The sequence below is a fragment of the Pieris napi genome, chromosome 20 (assembly GCF_905475465.1).
Source record: "Pieris napi chromosome 20, ilPieNapi1.2, whole genome shotgun sequence".
In the NCBI taxonomy this organism is placed as follows: domain Eukaryota; kingdom Metazoa; phylum Arthropoda; class Insecta; order Lepidoptera; family Pieridae; genus Pieris; species Pieris napi.
In genome coordinates, this window is record NC_062253.1 from 557,787 (window position 1) to 582,429 (window position 24,643).

Genomic DNA, 24,643 nt, shown 5'->3' on the forward strand with positions numbered 1-24,643 from the left:
GTATTTTTTGTTCATTACCATTTTCAGCCTAAATTAGGAATTATTTTTCACTTTTTAGTTTGATGTGCTTTAAAAGCGTGTGTTCTAGTTTTTTTAAACTATTATTTATTTTTTTAGACAAAACTTTTTGTTTTTATTTTTTTATGATACAGCATACAAAAATACATACAACCCTTAATTGTCACCCATCTACGATCAACCCCTATTTTTTATTATAGTAGATAATTATTCTTATTGAACTAATGGTAAAACGACGTTTGGCGGGTCTGCTAGTAATTTATATTAATATTTTAAGAGGAAAGATTTCTAGAAAGAAAGATTGTATCAAATTAACAATGAAACGAAGGGACGAATTTCAAAAATTCTTCTATTAATATATATTATGTCAAAATAATACGTGTCAGTGGGAGTAATATAAATAACAGGCCGCTAGTTCCTTTTTAATTTTTTAATTGTGTATAAAAGTCAGACATTTTTGAACCAAATGAAATAAGTATTTACAAATTAAAAATTAGGGCCTGCGTTGAACGTAATTGTTTAACGGTAATACGGATAAAAAGTCATAGATTTCCGTATTTCATTGTCTATGTAATATACATATATACTTATAAACTTATTTTTGTTTCAACATCACGAAATAACAAGACTGTCCTTTATAAATCCAAATGAGTTTCTTAGTTTTAAATGCCAAATTATTTGATAATTAATAATACTTGTGACATTAGGTGTTAATTTATTTCAGAAAAAAAATTCAGTCTAATCGTTAACTCTTTTGAAGAATCCTTCATGGACAATTATTATAATAAAACTTTAGATCTATTGTACTCGTTTAATTAAAATTCATAAAATATATTTCTGTAAAACCGTTAACAATATTAACTTATGACTTACTTTTTTTTTCGATTTGCAAAGAAAATAATGGAAATTGAAATTAACATGTACCTATTAACGAATACACACGCATTATGTGTAATATATGCACTGCACTATTTTCCTCAAAATTTTTCAAATAAAAGTCTTCGTATTTGCATACTATGTAGTGGTAGTCAAATTCCTGTATTCCAACATATAATATGTTTGATAGTTTACACATTCCACAAAAGACAAATAGCTTAATCGCCATCCTTTGTGAAGTTTCTCTGTTACCTTTTTAATTCGATTTGATTTAATCACGAAATTTGGGAACATATTCAATCATTTTGAAGCAACGATAAATTCTCACGTTCTGTAACATTAACAGAAGATGACAATGGTATCTCATCAATATATTTTTTTAAGATTTTAGTCGGCACCTACCTTTGGAGTAGACACTCTTGGGCCGTGAGGTTGAAGTGCGCAGGCGCTAATTAAAGATTTCAGTTGGCGCCTGGGGTAGGTAGTACCGGTGACCCCAGAGCTGGCTACAGCGAGGAAATGTTGCCGGTAGGTACAATTATTTTAAATTATCTATTTATTAATTTTTGATTATTAGTATTGTTATTACTTAATTTAAAAAATTGTAAATTCTGTAAATTTGTGTGTTGGAATTAATAATTAATTACATACTAAAACGTAATAGTATTTTAATTATATATACATGTTAATATTAATTACTATTTTGTACTGGCCTTGAAGAAAACGAATATAAGGCGACATTAATTTGTTTCTATTACACTTCAATTCAAGTTGTGACAACTGTTGTGGCAAGTTTCAAAATGAAGATTCTTCTGTGTGAGTATACATACTGCATTTTTTGTAGTTTATTTTCTAATCAATTATTAAATAAAATTATGAAACTTAAAAAGCAACTTTTTAATATGAAATCTAAATGGATTAAAATCTTTATGTCGCCCCTATTTGATTATTGGCAGAATGTGGTAAAAATATTTTTTTTTATAAATGAAGCAGTGAAAAATCCGATGAAACGTGAGAAAGTCCTAACATAAACATTTTTTTTTAATTCCAGATATCACAGTTTTTTCGCTAATTGCGTTGTCTATCGCTGCACCACCAGGATCCCATCCTAGCAGTGGTAACGAAGAGTCGAAAACAAAAGAAGCAGAAGGAATTCATGTGGAACCGTTAGAAGCAAATGCGTTAAACGAAGCAAATGATAATGATGAGAAACCAGCAGAAGCTAATGACCTAGAAACCCTTGATAAAGGGAGGAGGACGCACAGGCATCCTAAGCGAGGCGGAGCAAATGCGGCAAACGAAGCAAATGAGGCAAACGAAGCTAATGAGGCAAACGCAGCAAATGCGGCAAACGAAGCAAATGACTTAGAAACCCTTGCTAGAGGGAGGAGAAGGCACAGGCATCGGGGACGCGGAGCAAATGAGGCAAACGAAGCAAATGAGGCAAACGAAGCAAATGAGGCAAACGAAGCAAATGAGGCGAACGAAGCAAATGAGGCAAACGAAGCAAATGCAGCAAACGAAGCAAATGCCGCCAACGAAGCAAATGCGGTAAACGAAGCAAATGCCGCCAACGAAGCTAATGGGAGGAGGCGCAAGCAACAACGGACAAACGAAGCAAATGAGGCAAACGAAGCAAATGCAGCAAACGAAGCAAATGCCGCAAACGAAGCAAATGACCTAGAAACCCTTGCAGAACGGGGGAGGAGGAGGCACAGGCATCGGGGACGCGGAGCAAATGAGGCAAACGAAGCAAATGAGGCAAACGAAGTGAATGCGTCAAGCGAAGCAAATGCAGCAAATGCAGCCAACGAAGCAAATGCAGCAAATGCGGCCAACGAAGCAAATGCGGCTAACGAAGCAAATGCGGCTGATCCGGAACCATCAAGGAAAAAAAGGAAGGGGAGGCATGGAAAATGAAACACCAATTCGAAGAAGAGGCAGGGCAGGAAGAAGAACAGGCATAATCACTAATTATTTGATTTAATCACTAAAGATAAATTAATCTAAATGTCTAATTGTAATGTTCATGAATAAATTAATAGCACAGATATTGTTTGCAATCTTTATTATGTCAAATTTATATAAATATGTAACCATTTAATACCCCAAAATACCTACCAAGTAATTTATTGACTTTAACTTTAGTTCTTTTTTCCTTTTCCCTATTCAGAGAATTGGTGTTTTGTTCCTTATAATTAATCCGAGCATGTCAGATGTTTTGACTAGTGTTAATTTGTGGTTCTAAAGTTAATTTCGATCTTTAATTATATTAACCTCGCAGAGACTTGGTTGGTTGGTTTTTTATAAGATGACATTTACTGTAATTTAATGCCAATGCATCATTATTGCGCCAGCCTACTGAAGCCTTCTTGAAGGTGTGTGACGCATTTTATTGCGTTTTAATAGTGGCAGGAGGCTCATCTGATGTTAAGAGGTACTGCCGCCCATGGACACTCTCAATGCCAAAGGGTGAAGCGAATCAAAGGATCTCGTGAATAGGTTGCTTGAGAGGAGATTCTTGTGTGTAAATTATTGTTTTTTCAGTTGTTTTCTGGTTCCTGCTGATAAGTTTTTATATGTTAGTTTAATTTTTGGGGTATTTTACGTTACCCAAGATATTTATACTATTTTCTTACAACTTGTAAACCAGTCGAAGGTGAACACGAATCTTTTTGATGACGAGAATCATAAAGGGTTGGACTATAGCATACCGAGGTTTCTAAGGGACTCACAAGACCGATATACAATGAGTCTACATGATTTTAAAAGAGGATGCAGAACGTGGATTTTTTTTTAAATTATTTGAATCAGAATACATTACATAAATTTTAATTATTGGCATTTGTAGAACTGGTACTATAACTAGTATTGGTCTGAAAATATATTTATATATATAAAAAAAAAATTATTCATAGTTTATTACAGTACCCAACCACAAGTTTAACGCGTAATCACAAACATTTCTAAAATTGGGTAAGAATTAATAGAGATATTATTATACCCTTACGATATTTTCTCACATAGAAGAGAGTTTTGTGAATAAGGACATAAAAATAACTGTCTTAGAAATGTTAATGGTGTAGTAGACTGCACGCGTGTTAAAATAGTTAATAGGAAAAAAAAAATCAATATGAAGTTAATAGAAATAGAAAATCATTTGATATTCTATTAATGTTCATGGAACTTTCATATAAAACACAATTTAAATCAATATTGCACATTTCAAGATTTACCTAGTAACTGTAGTTTAGTATATTTGATTTAGTGTTTTAATATCTACAATCTTATTGCGGGCTGTTGGTTACTTTAGTGCTTTAGTTGCAAGATGGGCTGGGATGACACCATTAGCGTTCCAAGTGCTGCTGAAGAACAATGCAATATTGTTCATTATAAATCAAGAATGAGAACGAGACTGTTGTAGAACGGACATTTGAAATGAGAAGAGAATGTTGGAAGAGGTTGCTATGAATGGCTACCGAATCAAAATATCAACCCTTTTCCTTGCATGAAGGATTACCCGTGGTAGAGGAAGACAATGTTCATATCAAAGATGAGCTTTAAATGATGGGAATGCTATTCATAATGATGGGCTGCCATTATATGTACATTTTTATTAATTTTTATTGTAGTTTAAGTATTATTTACTCTGAGCACATACCTTTATTCATAAAAACTGAATTAATCAATAGTCTTAATCAAAGAACTGATTTTGTAAAATTTTCTAACAATGTATTTGTAATTAATTAGTGAAATTGTATTAATATGTAAAACAATAAAATTATTATGTGCTAATGTGTCCATATACCTACTTTTAAAGCCTCAAAATTCTTTTAGGGACTTTATTTGGTTACTTAAGGAAAAGCAATGTTCAATTTGAATTACGGTTTTTATTTTAATCAAATAAGCTTTGTTACAGTTATAACCTTGCTTACAAATTTTTAACTGTAACAAATAAAAAGTAAAAATAAATTCTATGACAATAAAATAAACATGAAAACATTTATTTTAAAAACAAAAGCTTGACTGCACACAAAATTAGATGCATATTTTTTCTAATAGAAATACACATAAATTTGTCTCTTAAATGTAAATATCAAATGTTAAAAAATGAAAACAAAATATAACGTTGTTTAGGAACTAAGACTAAAACATGATTTAATTAAGCTTGTGACAATGGATTATGGACTTTCATCAGAACTCCCATTTAATTTTACGTAGATTCTTAGTACTAAGTATTTCAACGAAAATTACTGGTTTAAACGCTTAAAATTGTATTATAACGTAATGCAACAATTTATTAAATACTTTTTTATTAATAAAATAGTTTGTTATTTTAAATAAAAACATATTATTTTAATGGAAAATTATTTATTAAGTCACACAACGTGTAATGAAGTTGAAACTTTATTTTGTATTAAAAATGCAATGGAATGCTAATTTGCACCACAGAATAAAGCAAAATCTTATTGATGAATGATTAAATGCCACTTAAAACTAGCCTCAACGGATCGACGCTTAAAACACATTCTGGAATAAAGTAGCTTCTTGAGTAGCAATTTGTTCTCGTTGAGGTTTTTAATATGGACCCTAAACACGTCGAGTTACGTCAATAATGCAAAAAAATCGTTTATTTTTCGTTAAAAAAGTTGAACATGATAATTTAATTTTTTTTAAACAGCTCAACTAATATTAGCGAAAGGATGTTAAAAAAATTAATTAATTATTTCTATTGTCTGTAGCAGTGACGTAGATCGTTTTCAAATGTGTGACCTTCAAGTGAATGTTAATAGAAATTTATATCTATTTATTTATAAAAGTTAACCACGTCATATATACGTATAATGCTATATCTACAGCATATGTTAAAAGAAATTATATAATAAAATAACGAGCAAAACAGTAGTTGATAAGTTGTGTTTATTCCGTTATATTCGCGAAGAATTCGAATGAGAGGGGCCTCAAATCCTAGGTTGGTTTTTGCAGACGGAATTTGGAAAATTCTGCTGATTTTGTCACAGCCACAGCCGCCAGCAGCACAGTCACAGCCGGGGATCGATTCTACGACCTCAGGGATGAGAGTCGCACCCTCAAACTAGTAGGCCAACACTGGTCAAAGCTGCAATGCGAGCTAGTTTAGTTATGACGTAGAAGATTATATTATATAGTCAAATAATTTATATCAATTAGGGCTATTAAAAAGGCTCTTTTGAAAGTCAACATTACAAATTTAAAAATATTAAAAAAAGTACTCTAGTTGCGCCTTCCAAAAGGAAGTTTCATATGGAGAAGAATGGGCAAAAAACTCCATACTTACTCTTTTAAAATAGTTTTAATATAATTCTTGTTCTCTAGAATGCTCGAATAAAGTGAGGCCGACTGGGTTTCTTGTCTTGTTCTTTTTATCACTTCGCGTCCATTTAAAGTGTATAAATAGTGTAAATATCTTTTATACTTTATTATAATATTTATTAAGCGTAATCTCTCTTTTACTTGGAATTCCCATCATGTTTATCACACAGTGTTTATACGTTGAGCCAGTTTTTAATAAGGAAAATTTTACTTTTAACCAGTTTAGATATTCACGATGAATTCATTGGTATTGTTTGTTTACTCGTTGATGTAGACTTAGTATTTTTTATTTATTTATGTAACAACGAATACATATCTAATATTGAATGATATTTAATTTCAAAGTAAATTTTTATTTTTATATTAAGTTGTTGTCGCTATAATCCCGGTAAAAAAATAACACTTCTTCGCATACAAGAGACAATAAACATAAAAGCCTACCAAATTGTTAATAAGCGATCTCTTCCAGGCAACGTTAATCATAATATAACAACAGATTAAGTCAGTACTTAATATAGTGATTGGTGATTAAGATCTGTAATTCAGTTTGTACTCCGAACATGTCTGTAAATAGCCAAGATTTTTACGCTATGCAGTTTAATTAAAGGTTGGAAGTGCATCTGTATACAATGAAGTTATTCTGGAGTAAGTAGCAATATTTTTTAATATAATAGGAGGCAAAATATTATATATTTAAAATCTTCATCATAACTTTCGGCGGTATCGTCATAGGGTTTTTGCGATACCCCTTGGCAAATGTACCTTAGTGCTGTTACTTCTTAGAATGTAGTAATTATAACCTAACTCACCGTATGGTTTCTGGTCAAAAATAAATAAAAACATAATTAAAAGCAATTACTTTAGTCTTCCATTATTATTTAACTATATAGATTTTGTACAGCTTGTTTGATTAAATGTCAGGAGTATCTGTATAGTATATGTAGTGTATGTATGAGCAAGCTGCACTAGATAATTAGTTATCTAGTGCAGCTTGCTCATATATGAGAGGGTGAAATGTAAGAACCTAACAACCCTACGGATCCCTAAGCTCTACAGACGTACCCTAACAAAACTAATAAATAGTGACTATATAAATAAGAACGGAATGTCTGCACCAAGAGACCTAAGGTAACAGATGGGGCCCTTCGGGTAGGATCAAAGGCTCAAGGTAATGGGATTATCTCTAAGCTATCGGGCACGCTCACCACGATAATTAGGGGCTTAAAGTAGTCTTCGCCACTTCAAGCGAGAAATGAATAAGACAGAGCAATATTCAAATCTGATTTATTGTTATAAAGCAACATCTTAAATACTTATACCTATTCTCACATTCATCATATGTCTTATGAGCTTTTGTGTTTCGCATCTTCAGCTGTTATAATTAAGATCAACCACGTGAGCCGCGTCAGCAGTTGGTCAATGTTCAGATTTCATCTGAACAGATTTAAACTACGTATTAAGTCAATATGCACGATTACTGACAAATGCGTGCACTGACTGGACAGGTCCACTCAATCTGTGTGGTTCTTTCCTTAAAAGACCATTTCAGACTGCAATCTACATGGTCTTCACATGATCTGACCAAGATTATGTCTGGACTTTAAAAGAGACTTTAGTCAGATAGGAAACGTCGAACTCATCTAGTTTAAAAAAAATATGCTTGACGTGTAAAAGTGTTTGTACAAACCTACTTACAGAAAAATAAATAATTTATCATTTATTAGGGAAATAAAATTCTCTGGAATAAGAATGTAATGTAATTTGTACTAAAATTATATGTAATAATTAATAAAGTCTATTAATATGTTTGATTCAGTATTAGCAGTGATCTTATCAGTTGTGTCATGGACGGGTGCAGCTCGCGGCGGAGGCTGTATATGTCCCGCAGTTTTTGACCCCGTGTGTGGGGTCGATCGGACGACATACAGCAACAGTTGTCGGTGAGGGGAGAAACATTTGTTCAATTCTACTTTTTTAATTTAAGGTTAATTTATTTACTCCTTAAATCTAAATATTTTTTTTATTTATTCATTATAATAGCAAATTATTCTGCGCCCTCTTTTTTAAGTGGAATATTATTATAAAAAAGGAGCCTATAAGATGTAACTTAGGCCGTAGCGTTCATAGTGCACAGGCTAATTAAAGTTTTAAATTGGCGCATGGTATATAGTACCGGTGACCCCAGAGCTGGTACTTTCGTCGCTCAGCGAATAAGTATCGCAATACAGCGAAATGCTATTAGCGTTAAAGGTACACTGCCACAGGCACCGAACTTTTTATATTTGTTTTAATTTTCTTTTTATTATTTTTTTAGTTAATTTTATTATTAAAAAAAAAAAAAACAATGGTGCTACAAGCTTCTTAGGTCTCGGCCTCAGATTTCTGTATCTGTTTCATAATCATTTGGTAATCTAATAGGCAAGTAGGTGATCAGCCTTCTGTGCCTGACGCACGCTGTTGATTTTTTGGGTCTAAGGCAAGCCGGTTTCCTCACGATATTTTCCTTCACCATTCGAGCGAATGTTAAATGCGCAAATTGAAAGAAAGTCCATTGGTGCACTGCCGGGGATTGAACCTACGACCTCAGGGTTGAGAGTCGCACGCTGAAGCCACTAGGCTTGCTCTGCATTATATATATTTTTATTATTACTTAAGAAAATAGTGTATATTTAATAAAAAGTTAAAATGACATGTAACATGATTTTTGTATTTCAGTTTGCAATGCGCCAGATTGCGGCTGTCACATAAAGGAGTGTGTTAGTCATAAATTGATAACAAACGATGCTTTAATAAACACTCGATTATATTCAAATAATCAATATATTTTTTTTACTTTCATATATTTTCCGAAAAAATATTATTTTGCTTCTCAACAAATATATTGTAGTCCCAAATACCTTCATCCCTATCTGAATAAGTTATTAAAAGGTTAAGTTAATCATCTCCATGTAAATTGTTGTTTACAATGTATAATATCCTCCGGCGCTGGTGGGTTGTGTTGTTAGTCGGGTTGTAAATTGTTGTTGCTTAGATGGCACGTACATGATAATCTAGAGCTAAAAGATAATTTTGCCTCAGGAATTCACTTGCCAGTCACACGTAGATTTCTTAGATAGGATGCCTAAGAATCCTTAAGTTGCTTGAACGCTTCTTTGAGCTAACACATTTCTTTAGTGTTAAAAAGGCGTAGAAAATAAAATAATCGATCAGAGATTATATCTATAATTTTCCATTTGTTACACTACAGTAGAGTTATTGTGATAAATTGTGCTCACTGCGTAACTACAGGTTGGTGCTGTACATAACACTTCTAAAAAAACAGATTTGATGAAAATTAAATAAGTAAGTCAAGTATGTAGTTTAATTATAAAATTAGATTATTTATCAATTTTATTTACAAATCATTAGTTATAGAAACTTTTTGAAGTGAAAACTTCGTACTACACTTAATTAAAAGTTTATACACTGTATAATGCTTCCTATCTCATTTTCTCCTACGTCCCATTTTAGTTTTTACCAAATTAAAGATTGATATTAAAGATATAAATGAAAATTTAACATTAAAATATATATTTTTTTAAAGAAAAGATCCTACATTTAGATAGAGATAAAGTCTAATTTACATATTTTAATTATAAAAACTTTATTTTTGAAGGTTTCACTTCTACCACGTGTGAATTGGACACATGATGTTTTTTTTTTAATATATAATTTTTTTAAGTGGTTTGGATAATCTTTTAAAAACTTAATTGGAATCTATTTTAAATGTTCGTTTTGAAACACCTTCTTGGAATCAAGCATCGCTTCTTGTTCGCTTTGGCGGATCAGGAATACGCAAGATAACAAGTGTAGCTCTTCCAGCATTTCTCTCATCTGATCACAAATCTAGCAGTCTGGTAGGTAAAATCCTCAGATCTTATTTTACAAACTACGAGATTGCGGATTTAACAGATGCAAGAAACACGTGGCTAGCAACCAACCCAGGCTTGAGTTTGTCTTCTAGCGTCAACTTTCAAAGAAGCTGGGATGATCCTCTTTGCAAATCTGAATTCCAAAAGTTATTAGGTAACATTTCAATAACAAAACGCGCAAGGTTGGTGGCTGTGGGGTCTAGGCAAGCCGGTCATTGGCTTAATGCTTATCCTACGCCAAACACTTTCACCCTTTTAGACCCTGAATCACTTCGCATTGCCATCAGCCTCCGCTTAGGAGTGCCCATATGTACTCCCCATAAGTGTCCCTGTGGTTTTGAAGTAAGTGGCCTTGGACACCATGGCCTACGCCAAAAGAGTGCAGGTCGTTTTTCTCACGTTGCCGCGCTAAACGACATTATACTCCGCTCTCTTGCCTCCGTCAATGTTCCAGCAATTTTGGAGCCAACCTGTGTAGACACATTTGCCCCGTCTCACCTACTTCGGACAAGTAAAAAAGCTGGGGCAGCCGCAGAGCAGGCAGAAAATAATAAACGGCACAAATATAAGAGTCTTTCCTCCAACTTCGATTTTATTCCCTTTGGAGTAGAGACTCTTGGGCCGTGGGGTTCAAGTGCACAGGCGCTAATTAAAGATTTAAGTTGGCGCCTGGTAGATAGTACTGGTGACCCCAGAGCTGGAACTTTCCTGGCTCAACAAATAAGTATCGCAATACAGCGAGGAAATTCTGCCAGCGTTAAAGGTACACTGCCACAGGGACCAAAAGGACCAGAGACATTTTAAAATTTGTTTTGATTTTCATTTTAATTATTTCTATGATTACTTTGTAGGTTAAGAAAATTTTAATTTTTACTGTATACTTAATTAGAAATAAAATTCAAATATATAAAATTCTCGTGTCAAAATGCCGATGGCTCGACCGATTCATGAAATTTTTTATGCATATTCAGTAAGTCTGAAAATCAGACAACATCTACTTTTAGTCCCCCTAAATGTCAAGTGTCCCACCCCTAAATTTACGTATATATACCCTCTACGATCAACCCCTATTTTTTATTATACATAGTAGATAGTAATTTTTATTGAACTAAAGAAATGTTTCCTAGAAATAATATACATACATGGCAAAACGACGTTTGCCGGGTCAGCAAATCTATATTAATATTTTAAAAGGAAAGATTTGTAGAAGGAAGGATTGTAAAAAATTAACTCAGAAACAAAGGGACGAATTCCAAAAGTTCTTCCATTCATCTATATCAAAATAATACATGTCAGTGGGAGTAAGATAAATAACAGGCCGCTAGTTCCTTTTTAATTTTCTAAGAGTGTAAAAAAGTAAAATATTTTTGAAACAAATAAAATAAGTATTCACAAATTGAAAAGCCTACGTTGAACGTAATTGTTTAACGGTAATACGGATAATAAGTCAAAGAATTCCGTACCTCATTGTCTATGTAATCATTTTGATGATATTATGATGATTGATATTCCAAAACTTGTCTTTTCAGCATGACGAAATAACAAGACTATCCTTTATAAATCCAAATGAGTTTCTTTGTTTTAAAATGCTAATTTATTAGATAATTAATTATAGATGTGACCTTATTTTTTAATATATTTGAGAAAAAAATTAAGTCTAATAACTCTTTTGTAGAATCCTTCATGGACAATTATAATAATTAAACTATAGATCTATTGTACTCGTTTAATTAAAATTCTATAATACCATAAAATATTTCCCTGTAAAACCGTTAATAATATTAACATATGACTTACTTAATGCCTATAATGGAACTACTTGCAGCGAAAAATTTTTTTTTTTCGGTTTACAAAGAATAGAAAGGAATGGAATTGACCCTATTTATGTACACACACACACACATTATATGTGTAATATATTGCACTATCCTCACATTTTTTCATTTAAAAGTTTTTGTATTTGAATACTCTGTAGTGGTAGTATAATATGTTTAATATTTTTGACATTCCACAAAAGATATCAATATCTCAATCGCCATTCTTTGAAAAGTTTCTCTGTTACCTTTCTGATTTCGATTTTATTGATCACGAAACTTGTGGGCAGATTCCATAATTTTTAATGTTTAAAAAGATGACAATGGTATCTCATTAATAAAATTTATTTTTAAAGATTTAAGTCGGCACCTGGTACCGGTACCGGTGACCCCAAAGCTGGTCCTTTCCTCGCTAAAAACGAATAAGTATCGCAATACAGTGAGGAAATGTTGCCGGTAGGTTCAATTAATTTAAATTATCTATTTATTAATTTTTGATTATTATTATTGTTATTACTTAAGTTTAAAAAATTGTAAATACTGTATATATTTGTGTGTTGGAATTAAAAATTATTTACTTCCTGAAATGTATTTTAATTATAATATTATATCCATGTTAATATTAATTACTATTTTGTATTGGCCTTGAAGAAAACGATTATAAGGCGACATTAATTTGTTTCTGTTACACTTCAATTCAAGTTGTGGCAAATTTCAAAATGAAGGTACTTCTGTGTAAGTATAGATTTGGTAGTTTATTTTAAAATCAATGAATAAATTAAAATTATGAAACTTAAAAAGCAAATTTTTAATATGAAACCTGAATTGAATTAAGATCTTTATGTCGTACCTGTTTGATTATGGGCAAAATGTGGTAAAAATAAAAAAAATAAACATATTTTATTATAAATGCATCAGTGAAAAAATCCGATAAAACGTGGGAAAGTCCTAACCTAAACCATTTTTAAAATTCCAGATATCACAGTTTTTTCGCTAATTGCGTTGTCTATCGCTGCACCACCAGGATCCCCCCTTCTATTGGTAGTAAAGAGGTAAATGAAGCTGTTAAGCCAAAAGAAGCAGAAGCTAATGCAGCAGCAGAAGCTAATGCGGCAAACGATGCAAATGCAGCAAACGAAGCGAATGCGGTAAACGAAGCAAATGCAGCCAACGAAGCAAATGCGGCTGATCCGGAATCAGCAAAGAAACCAAGGCATGGAAATCGAAACACCAATCCAAAGAAGAGGCAGGACAGGAAGAAGCACTGGAGTAATCGCAAAATACATAGTTGATTTAATCGCTAAATATTAATTAATCTAAATGTCTGATTATAATGTTCATGAATAAATTAATAATAAAATAACAAACATATTATTTTAATGGAAAATGATTTATTTAATGTCACAGCGTGTATTGAAGTTGAAACATTTTTTGTATTTAAAACGCAATGGAATGCACCACAGAATAAAGCAAAACCTTAATGATCACTGATCAAATATCACTTAAAACTAGCCTCAACGGATCGACACTTAAAACACATTCTGGAATAAAGTAGCTACTGGAGTAGCAATTTGTTCTCAAATGTAGTCTCAGGTGATTTTGTTCTGATTGATGTTTTTTTTAATATGGACCCTTAACACGTCAAGTTACGTTAATAATGTAGGAAATCGATTTTTTCTGTTAAAGAAGTTGACGTATAATATATGATAAATGTTTTTTTTTATCATGGAGCATGAGCATGGAAATGGAAATGGAAATGGATCATGGAGCTTATCTTGTGTAATTCCCACACATTATATTTTCATATGATTAATTTTCACAGATATAAAATTAATATTATAATTTATATGTATTTATTGATTAAATTTAACCACATCATACGCAATGCTATATCTACACTATATCTATGAAAATACAATAAATTTACTAGCAAAACAGGGTTCATGTTATTGTTCTGTATTTGACAATTTAACAATTTGTATATGAACGTAACACCGGCTATATTATATAGATCGTATCATAGAATTAATAATTTTTGATTTATGCCAGTGGACAAACGTTTGACTCGTTTGCTTTGCTTCGGCAGGCTCGGGAAGGCTGAAACCTTAAATAAAAATCATCTGTCAGACGTATTGGATGAAAAGAGAAGTCTTATTTCAACTGAATTCTGATTTGAGCTATGATTGTTACGGCCCCGGTAAACAGGGTAACATCATTCCTGTGCATAAATGCGAACCTTTGTGTGACACTCACTGAGAGATGTAATTAAATACTGTTACCGTTAATGTATGCGCTACTTGTCGACACATACGTTGCAAAAGCGGTAAAAATTATGTACCGATATTTTTTTTTAAATTTATATAACTAACTAAATGTAATGAAATGAACTTCTGCGCACGCACTGTAATCATAAAAACAGGCAACGTTAATCATAAAAATATTACAACAGATTGTCAGGACTAAATATAGAGATTGGTGATTATGATCTGTAATCTAGTTTGTACTCCGAGTAGACAAAAATTATGCTATACAGTATATATATGTATACAATGAACTTATTCTGGAGTAAGTAGAAAATTTTTGATTACTCCGTAATAACTTTTGGCGTTTAGCATCATAGTAGAGTTTTTGCGATAGCCATTGGAAATAAATGATCCTAGTTTTATTGTGTAAAAAGTAACTAAGTAATGTTACTTCTTACAGTGTAGTAAAGAACCTAATTTACCTAAAAACATTATAAATCAGTGCCGCTACAACAATTTAGGTCTGGGCCTCAGATTTCTGTATATGTTTTATGTTATTGTTCATATAATAGGCAGTCGGTGATCAGCTTTCTGCTTCCAAACGATGTTTTGCTTCACCGTTCGAGCGAATGTTAAATGCGCATATAGAAAGAAAGCCCATTGGTGCATATCCGGGGATCGAACCTACGACCTTAGGGATGAAAGTCGCATGCTGAAGGCACTAGGCTAACACTGTTCTGCTCAACAATTTGCCCAATAGGTAAATATAAAAAGGTTGGTTTTCTGATCAAAAATAAATAATAAACGACATTAAAGGTAATTAAGTCTTCTATTATTCTTTAACTATATACGAGTAGATTTAAACTTATTATATCGACGTAGGAAAGCATATTTGCTGTAAGTAGACAAAATACCTACAGTGACTTTATACTGCCATTAGTATCAGAAAAAAAAACGCATCGAATGTCCCGGGGCCTATGTCTCTACGATGAAAAAAAAATTACATACGCGGTTGAAAACGCCTGTACTTATATTTATTTTAGTTAGATTAAATGCTGTATGTAGACCAAAATCCAGTCATTTTAGACAATTTGTACTTACAGCAAAAGAAAAACTGCATTTTTTTCTATACAAATACTTCTTCCCATTTAAAAACTTAACGCTACTTACAGCATTTCTGCGGCGTGTGATTTTTACATTCGTTTACTTACAGCAAGCTTAGGGAACCTACAGTTTTAGTTTTTTTTTACCATTTTACTTTTATTTACGACATTTTATTTCAACCAAACATTACATTACCAAATGACCCACTGCATTTCTAGATCTAATCATAATTATAAACTAATCTTACATCTTGAATTGCAATTGAAAGTACCCTAATACTAAATTTACTGCATACAGCATATTTACCGCCTGTAAATTGATAATATTTCCGCGCGTACATTTTTCTTCCTTAGTTACAGCGTTTTAAAGGTTTGTGATTTAAAAAACTGTATGCTGTAACTAGCCAAACACGTACCCCGTGTGTGTTGTCGATCGGACGATGTATGCAGCAACAGTTGTCGGTGAGAGGAAAACATTTTCTCCCCAAAAATATTATTTTGTTTCTCAACAAATATATTTATTTCTTCCACATCATTATTATATCTCTAAAGTTATTACTAATGCTATAGAACGACATATTAATTATACTCACACCGATTAACCTGCATGAAAAAAAATTTGAGAGGTGTCAAGGGACACCCGGATGGAACAAAGTTCCTTTCGATTAATTAGTGAAGGAATTGTAATAAAATTTTCTTTTCTTAAGTTGTAATAATATTTTTTTATTATTAACAAATATAATGTAATATAAACTATCAATAGGTTCAGTTTTAGTTATAATTGGCTTGTGGAAAATGAAGTAGGAACCATATGTTTGGGATTCTATATTATTTAAATGTCTTGAAAAAACTGCATCAATAGTAGTATTATATTTTGTTGTTGATTCTGCTGGATTATTGTTTATTCTTAAATCAAATTCTTCATCTAGAAACTGTAGCAATGGTTTTGATTTTTCCTTATTGAAGTTGATGTTAAAATCACCGGCTAAAATGAGTGGAAGTTTATATAAATTTTTGTTGTAACTGCTAGAGTAATCTTTAGAATACTCTAGCAGTGCTCGATGAATGAACTCCTGAATATCTATTAATTTGTTATTTGATGAGACGTATATGACCGCCATGATTAAGGTAACTTCGTTTTCCATTACACACTTAATCTGCAACACTTGTACGTCTTACGTGCAAGTCCTGAATATTGTTCATAATGACCGACATATTTGGTGTTAGAAGATTGGTCGTATCATTTGTGTTGTGATGTATCGCAACTCCACCTGACCGAACAAAATCACATTTAAAGTGGGTTACACAATTAAAATTCGGTATATCACATTCTTCTCGATTGTCCAACCATGTCTCTAATAATAACAAAATGTTAGTTTTTTCTGTAACAGAGTCGATTAATTCAACTGAATATTTACGAAGGCTTTGGATGTTGAGCGTACACAATGAAATGCCTTTATATCTAGTAATGAAATCAATGACAGATTTTGCCTTCGTTTCAAGCTAATTTAATGACAATCTCTGAAAAAACTTTTGTTAATTTTTGCTATGGCTTTTTGTTGTAAAATTTTAATAAACACTTGATCATGTAATTATTATTAGAGTGCCTAAAATTATTATTTTGTATTAATTTATTGTGTTTCATTTTGACAACAAATCTGAAGATAGATACATCTATTGACGAAAAAAACTATTTTTACGTAAAAGTCCGTTCCAACATAGAGATGTCGCTAGCTCCGTCCTCTCAACTTTTCTTTCGCAACGCGCGATAAGGAACTTCGTTCCAATATATTTATAAAAACTAAATCTTATAACTAATTTTGTAGTCCCTATTCCCTCCATCACTATCTGAATAGGTTACTTAAAGGTTAAGCGAATCAACTCCATGTAAATTGTTGTTTCAATGTATTATGTTAAATGGTTGTTGCTTAGATGGCAGAGCCACGATATTCTTGCAAGCATCGTGCCCGACCTCCCCCAGCTTTATAAACAGGGTGAATTGGCTGATGTGAAAGGCCCTTGCTGTGCCAAGGTCCATTCCACATCATTCGTGGCCGTAGAGGACCGTGATACTAACGGCTGATCGCGTGGCTGGATGCGGACAAGGCTACGCTGTTACCGTGTCCTGCCCCGGGCGATTGCTGGTGGCGCCGTGGGGTTTTAGTGGGTATGCACTGTTGTGCGAGTCCCACATAACCCTTCCCCCCAAGGTCAACCGTGCCGCGGGAGGGTATGCTTAACGCATTTCCCCACAAAAAAAAAAAAAAAAAAAAAAGCCACGATATTCTTGAGCTAAAAGATAATTTTGCCTCAGGAGTTCACTTGTATCAGTCACACGTAAATTTCTTTGATAGGATGCGTAAGAATCCATAAGTTGCTTGAAAAATAAAATAATCTGTCAGAGAAACCATTATAACTATAATTTTAAATTTGTTACACTGCAGTAGAGTTATTGTAATAAATTGTTCATGCACAGAAAAACAATGCAGAATTCATAAGTTTGCTTTCTTCAGATGTTATTTTTAACAACACAATGCAGCAGTTTCAAAATACATTTTCTTTTAAATGTAACAAGGCATTTTCAGACATACAAGAATTTTGCATTCATAAAGAACATTTTAAGATATATGAACTATAATATACATAAACTGCGATAACTGAAAATAGAGGAACCGTTTAATTAAGTAAAATGATAATGATAAAACTTATAATATTATTGCTAACATTGGAGTGGTAATAAAATAAATTTATTCACTAAAAGATGAAAAGGATTCGCAAGTATAATCGAAATATTGTATCGTCAGGGTGACGCGTGTCTCAGCGAGATAAGGCTGGCTCCAAATTCCATCGAATGACCTTCAGCTGTCGTTAGGTATTTGATATTAAAAAGTAATTTCACTCTTTAATTGTTAATTTTCTCGTTTTAAAAACTAATTATCTTATGGAAAATTGTTTTGTATTGAGTTTAGGTTAAACTTAGTATAATGCACGGCCCCAAAAACTAATTATTTGATAACAAATTCTATTTATTACGGCTTAAAGAAAATTACATGAAAGGCTTTTTGCGCTTTTTTCGCATTTGGGCGCCCAACGTCAGAAACACAACTGTATTTATAAATATCACCAGAACTATTTGGCCATGATTTGGTGGTCTCTATTGAGACTGTCATTAAAGTTTTTGGGTAAAATTATATTCGGAGGTCTGACACAACTGATATATCATAATATCAGACGTACTAGACCTTTCCAAAGGCATGGAGCTGTCCAATCACCGCTTACTGTGAAGGCTACAAATAAAAAGAATCCTAGAAAATCGGACTGCCGTAATATCCCACAGGACTTAAACCTGAGATCCTGTAGTCGAGTATGAAAAACCACTAGACGAATTGGTCTAATGCACGACTTTCCTGAACATCTTCTTTAAAAATCGCAGACATCATAGTACATTAAAAATTATTAAAACATATTTATACATTTTTAAGCTATTGGAAGGTCAGCGCTTTCCAACGGAATCTAAGAAGCTCTAGTTTTGTCGTGAAAATCCAAAGAATTTATAGTGTTATTTTTCTCAGCATTTTTTTTATTATATTTAATTGAATTGCAAGGCAAGAGCTCAGTTACTAATATCCATTTTAAGTTCTTCGTGCTACAGCGGTACAGATGATATGTTTTTTGATTGAATTTTACAATATTACTTCCACACTGCAACTGAGAGACTCCTAGGATAAAGTCCTGATTACATAATTAAAGTACGCAAATAATTTATGTAAACATAAATAACTTAACCTAATACGTATAATGTTATGATAATGATATAATGATATTAACAAAACCTTTAAAAAAGAACTAAACACAAATAATATTTTTGTTTATTCACGATTTTAGTACTTAAATGATATAAAGAAGGAGAGTTTAAGTTATGCATGTACGTACCACTGAGGTGATATATTTGGTGAAAATAAATTAATTTAATTATGCAGAACATTGACTAGGTAGCAGAAACGTGTATCCTATATTATATTGTATTCATAACTGGTGTTACGAATACAATATAAGAGACAGGGAACGCTAGTTCATTTATGCATTTATGTAGATAAAGATATTACCAAGCTTAGTCCAGTCTCTAGAAATAGATATTATTATTGAACAAGTAATTATAGAATGCTCCTGGACAATATGAACATCTCAAAGGAGGAAATAGATGCTCTGTAAATGTGGTGGATGTGGTTTAGGATTCCCTGGACAGCTAAGTAAACAAACGTGTCTAACGGGTAACGGGTAAACTCGTATTTCGACACTTTGCTACCAATGGATCCTGAGTAGATGTGGAGGAAATTATAGATAATTGCGTCATAATAGTAATACTATTTTTTTAATTCATGTGTGATAAAAAGAAATTGGCAAACGAGTGCGAATACGTTCGTTTATCTGCAAAGACTTATTTCAGTATTACTCATACATAGGTATGGCGGAATCTTTGAAACATATTTATGTTAAACTCAACATAACTATTTAGTCTCTTCAAGTATATATATGTTATGGCGTCCCGCTTGCATACTCCGGACTTTGTCTTCGAGATAATACTGCAGAAAATACAAAATCTAAGAATACAGGAAAATAAACGCATTTAATGATATTGACTATAATATATTGTCGGAAATTAAAACGCCTGACTGCAGCAATCAGAGCTGGATAATTTAAAGCAACTTTACAAATCTATCATTTGGTGGTACCATGTAGAAGTATCTCAAGAACTGCACTACTACAACACAGAATTTGGATCATTATGTTTAGATGGATATTTATCCAATCAACTTCAAGTCATAAAAAAAGTCAATAAACATATTTTATAACGAGAAACTGAATTTAAATTATCAATTTATTTAACAATAAAAAATTAATTAGTTCTACGTATTATCAGCCCATTAGGTATTTTTTCCTAAGTATTAAACTTCGTGTATTATTTATTTAAATTAACAATTACTCATATCATTTTAATGACGTAAAACATAATTAAAAATTTCAATTTTCTTTAAAGCAATTTATTTTTACACGCTTTATATTAGCTTCACGTGTATGTATGTAACCGACTCCTTCGGACTCGATTTTGACCCACTTTAAACGGACAGATTTTATTCAAATTTTGCGCACCTGTCAAAGATCGATGACAATGCAATAATCCGAAAAAAAATTAACTAAAAAATAAAAAATAAATAATATGTAGTTTAAAAAAACTAACGCTAAACACGCTTTTAAAGCACATCAAACTAAAAAGTGAGAAATAATTCCTAATTTAGGCTGAAAATGGTAATGAACAAAAAATACTGGTATTATTGTGAAAAAGCGTGGGGCGCTCTGCCCTGCGATTCTGTAACTCACTTTTCGAACTCACACAGCGGTTTTCGCATCGGCGGTCGCTCTGAAATCAGTCGTGAAGCAGTCATTTTATGATTTGGCATTCTAATAAACAATAAACTACAAGCTCCCACCTTTTCAGAATCGCAGGGCTGTGCCATATTTTTCGTCTATACTACTCTACTTCACGCTCTTACCCGACAGTGAGCTCCGGAATGATTATTTCCCTGATTAACAATAATTGTTTGTAATGTATATCCCTAAACGAACAATGATATAATGATCGTAATATTTTGTTTACGTAAACTTTAACTAATTAGATAAAATTTTGCATCTGTGTGAATTGCTGCCATTAATATTATATGAGACTTCTCAAGAGGTATTGTAGACGTCTCGAGTCCATACATATCGAGAAACAATATGGTTTAGATAAAATCGTTAGGTAAAAATGAAGGAGGCGTTGGGGCGAGTTGGCTTCGCGCCAGAAAATCGGCTAATTGGACACGTCACTGATTCTTCGACATCTCAATCTTTATTCGTATCGTATCTTTGGCTGAATATAAATTGGATCTCTATAATCTATATTAATATTTTAAGAGGAAAGATTTGTAGAAAGAAAGATTGTAACAATTTAACTCAGAAACGAAGGGACGAATTCCAAAAACGCTTCCATTCATATATATCAAAAAAATACGTGTTTGTGGGATATAAATAAATAACAGGCCAAATATTTTTGAACCAAATAAAATAAGTATTCACTAATTGAAAACTTAGGGCCTGCGTTGAACGTTTAACGGTATACGGATAAAAAGTCATAGATTTCCGTATTTCATTGTCTTATGTAGTGGTAGTCGAATTCCTGTATTCCAACATATAATATGTTTGATAGTTTACACATTTCACAAAAGACAAATAGCTCAATCGCCATCCTTTGTGAAGTTTCTCTGTTTCCTTTTTAATTCAATTTGATTTAATCACGAAATTTGGGAACATATTCAATCATTTTGAAGCAACGATAAATTCTCACGTTCTGTAACATTAACAGAAGATGACAATGGTATCTCATAAATATATTTTTTTAAGATTTTAGTCGGCACCTACCTTTGGAGTATTGGGCCGTGAGGTTGAAGTGCACAGGCGCTAATTAAAGATTTCAGCTGGCGCCTGGGGTAGGTAGTACCGGTGACCCCAGAGCTGGCTACAGCGAGGAAATGTTGCCGGTAGGTACAATTATTTTAAATTATCTATTTACTAGCCGTTTCGCGCCCGCTTTGCTGGACGAATTAAAATAAATTTTATGTTTCATTATTTTATTTTTTTTCATATTTTTATTATTCTTCTTTTTAACTTCCCGCTATAAAATTGAAAATTTTCGAAAATCGAGTTTTTAACAGATGTTGACGTTTTGAGGTTCTAGGAAGCCTCTTTTGTTTTTATTAGCGGGAAAAATTTTCATGAAAGTAATACAGAAATAAAAAAATAAAGGAACGTTGGAAAAATCTAGGAAAAATTTCGCATCGAATGGTGGTAGTTTCATGTCGATACGATCAGTGGTTTAAGCGTGAAAGAGCCTCAAACGAACACCATTTTCTTTTTATATATATAGATTAATTTTTGATTATTAGTATTGTTATTACTTAATTAAAAAAATTTTGTAAATTCTGAATATTTGTGTATTGGAATTAATAATTAATTACGTCCTAAAACGTATTAGTATTTTAATTATATATACATGTTAATATTAATAACTATTTTGCACTGGCCTTGAAGAAAACGAATATAAGGCGACATTAATTTGTTTATATTACACTTCAATTCAAGTTGTGACAACTGTTGTGGCAAGTTTCAAAATGAAGATTCTTCTGTGTGAGTATACATACTGCATTTTTGGTAGTTTATTTTCTAATCAATTATTAAATAAAATTATGAAACTTAAAAAGCAACTTTTTAATATGAAATCTAAATTGATTACGATCTTTATGTCGCCCCTATTTGATTATTGGCAGAATGTGGTAAAAATATATTTTTTTTGACGTGATAACGTCTTTAAAATCGTTTTAGTCGGGTGACATGTTCAGAAACTTGTGTCACACCAAAACCTCACGAGCGCGATCGCAGGTATAACGAGAGAGAGACGGACCGATCTCCCGTCTCATCTCGAGCGCTGCCAGTCATTCCGTGAATGTATGAAGAAAAATGTATATCATAGTCGAATAAGTAAACTTGTCATTTTACACCCGAAATTTATCATCAAAAGTGTGAATAAAACGATAGATGTAATTTAAAATTTGAAATTTTTTTTATCTTCATTAATTCCTTACTTCCCAAAAACTTATATCACCAATAAGACGTTATCACGTAAACATCTCGATCGTAAACCTACTTTACAAACAACCAAAATTTTTTTTTATAAATGAAGCAGTGAAAAATCCGATGAAACGTGAGAAAGTCCTAACATAAATTTTTTTTTTTAAATTCCAGGTATCACAATTTTTTCGCTAATTGCGTTGTCTATCGCTGAACGACCCTATTGGTGCAACGAAGAGTCGAAAACAAAAGAAGCAGAAGGAATTCATGTGGAACCGTTAGAAGCAAATACGTCAAACGAAGCAAATGATAATGATGAGAAACCAGCAGAAGCTAATGACCTAGAAACCCTTGCTAAAGGGGTTTGGCCGCACAGGCATCCTAAGCGACGCGGAGCAAATGAGGCGAACGAAGCTAATGAGGCAAACGCAGCAAATGCGGCAAACGAAGCAAATTCCGCCAACGAAGCAAATGCGGCTGATCCGGAACCATCAAGGAAAAAAAGGAAGGGGAGGCATGGAAAATGAAACACCAATTCGAAGAAGAGGCAGGGCAGGAAGAAGAACTGGCATAATCACTAATTATTTGATTTCATCACTAAAGATAAATTAATCTAAATGTCTAATTGTAATGTTCGTGAATAAATTAATAGCACAGATATTGTTTGCAATCTTTATTATGTCAAATTTATATAAATATGTAACCATTTAATACCCCAAAATACCTACCAAGTAATATATTGACTTTAACTTTAGTTCTTTTTTCCTTTTCCCTATTCAGAGAATTGGTGTTTTGTTCCTTATAATTAATCCGAGTCGATGTCAGATGTTTTGACTAGTGTTAATTTGTGGTTCTAAAGTTAATTTCGATCTTTAATTATATTAACCTCGCAGAGACTTGGTTGGTTGGTTTTTTATAAGATGACATTTACTGTAATTTAATGCCAATGCATCATTATTGCGCCAGCCTACTGAAGCCTTCTTGAAGGTGTGTGACGCATTTTATTGCGTTTTAATAGTGGCAGGAGGCTCATCTGATGTTAAGAGATACTGCCGCCCATGGACACTCTCAATGCCAAAGGGTGAAGCGAATCAAAGGATCTCGTGAATAGGTTGCTTGAGAGGAGATTCTTGTGTGTAAATTATTGTTTTTTCAGTTGTTTTCTGGTTCCTGCTGATAAGTTTTTATATGTTAGTTTAATTTTTGGGGTATTTTACGTTACCCAAGATATTTATACTATTTTCTTACAACTTGTAAACCAGTCGAAGGTGAACACGAATCTTTTTGATGACGAGAATCATAAAGGGTTGGACTATAGCATACCGAGGTTTCTAAGGGACTCACAAGACCGATATACAATGAGTCTACATGATTTTAAAAGAGGAAGCAGAACGTGGAATTTTTTTTTTAATTATTTGAATCAGAATACATTACATAAATTTTAATTATTGGTATTTGTAGAACTGGTACTATAACTAGTATTGGTCTGAAAATATATTTATATATATAAAATTGATTCATAGTTTATTACAGTACCCAACCACAAGTTTCATGCGTAATCACAAACATTTCTAAAATTGGGTAAGAAATAATAGAGATATTATTATACCCTTACGATATTTTCTCACATAGAAGAGAGTTTTGTGAATAAGGACATAAAAATA

At 32.5% G+C, this 24,643-nt stretch overlaps 2 protein-coding genes and 3 long non-coding RNA genes across 7 annotated transcripts in view; 3 read left to right on the plus strand and 2 right to left on the minus strand.

Moving 5' to 3' along the window:
- LOC125059999 (inactive dipeptidyl peptidase 10) overlaps positions 1-24,643 on the minus strand; it is a 348,882-nt gene that overhangs the window by 128,647 nt on the left and 195,592 nt on the right. The gene's annotated exons all lie outside the window — the stretch shown is intronic.
- Positions 1,602-23,639, plus strand: LOC125060004 (induced during hyphae development protein 1-like). Its single transcript, XM_047664754.1, has 3 exons — positions 1,602-1,710; positions 1,946-2,757; positions 23,315-23,639. Exons 1-3 carry the CDS (start codon positions 1,695-1,697, stop codon positions 23,504-23,506), a joined length of 1,020 nt encoding a protein of 339 aa, XP_047520710.1. The 5' UTR covers positions 1,602-1,694; the 3' UTR covers positions 23,507-23,639.
- LOC125060018 lies at positions 5,797-6,489 on the minus strand. The gene is made up of 2 exons (XR_007118777.1): positions 6,212-6,489; positions 5,797-6,013 (listed from the first exon to the last, which is right to left on the minus strand). It is a non-coding gene; the product is annotated as an uncharacterized LOC125060018 (long non-coding RNA).
- On the plus strand, positions 6,763-9,597 carry LOC125060006. Its single transcript, XR_007118765.1, has 3 exons — positions 6,763-6,891; positions 8,063-8,186; positions 8,962-9,597. It is a non-coding gene; the product is annotated as an uncharacterized LOC125060006 (long non-coding RNA).
- LOC125060013 lies at positions 12,519-13,167 on the plus strand. Its single transcript, XR_007118772.1, has 2 exons — positions 12,519-12,706; positions 12,948-13,167. It is a non-coding gene; the product is annotated as an uncharacterized LOC125060013 (long non-coding RNA).

Bases quoted from the DNA above. Each gene is read 5' to 3' on its own strand.
- LOC125060004 (XM_047664754.1), top strand. The intron at 2,758-23,314 runs AATGCGGCTGAT...CCAGCAGAAGCT, and splicing joins CAAATGCGGCTAACGAAGCA to AATGACCTAGAAACCCTTGC.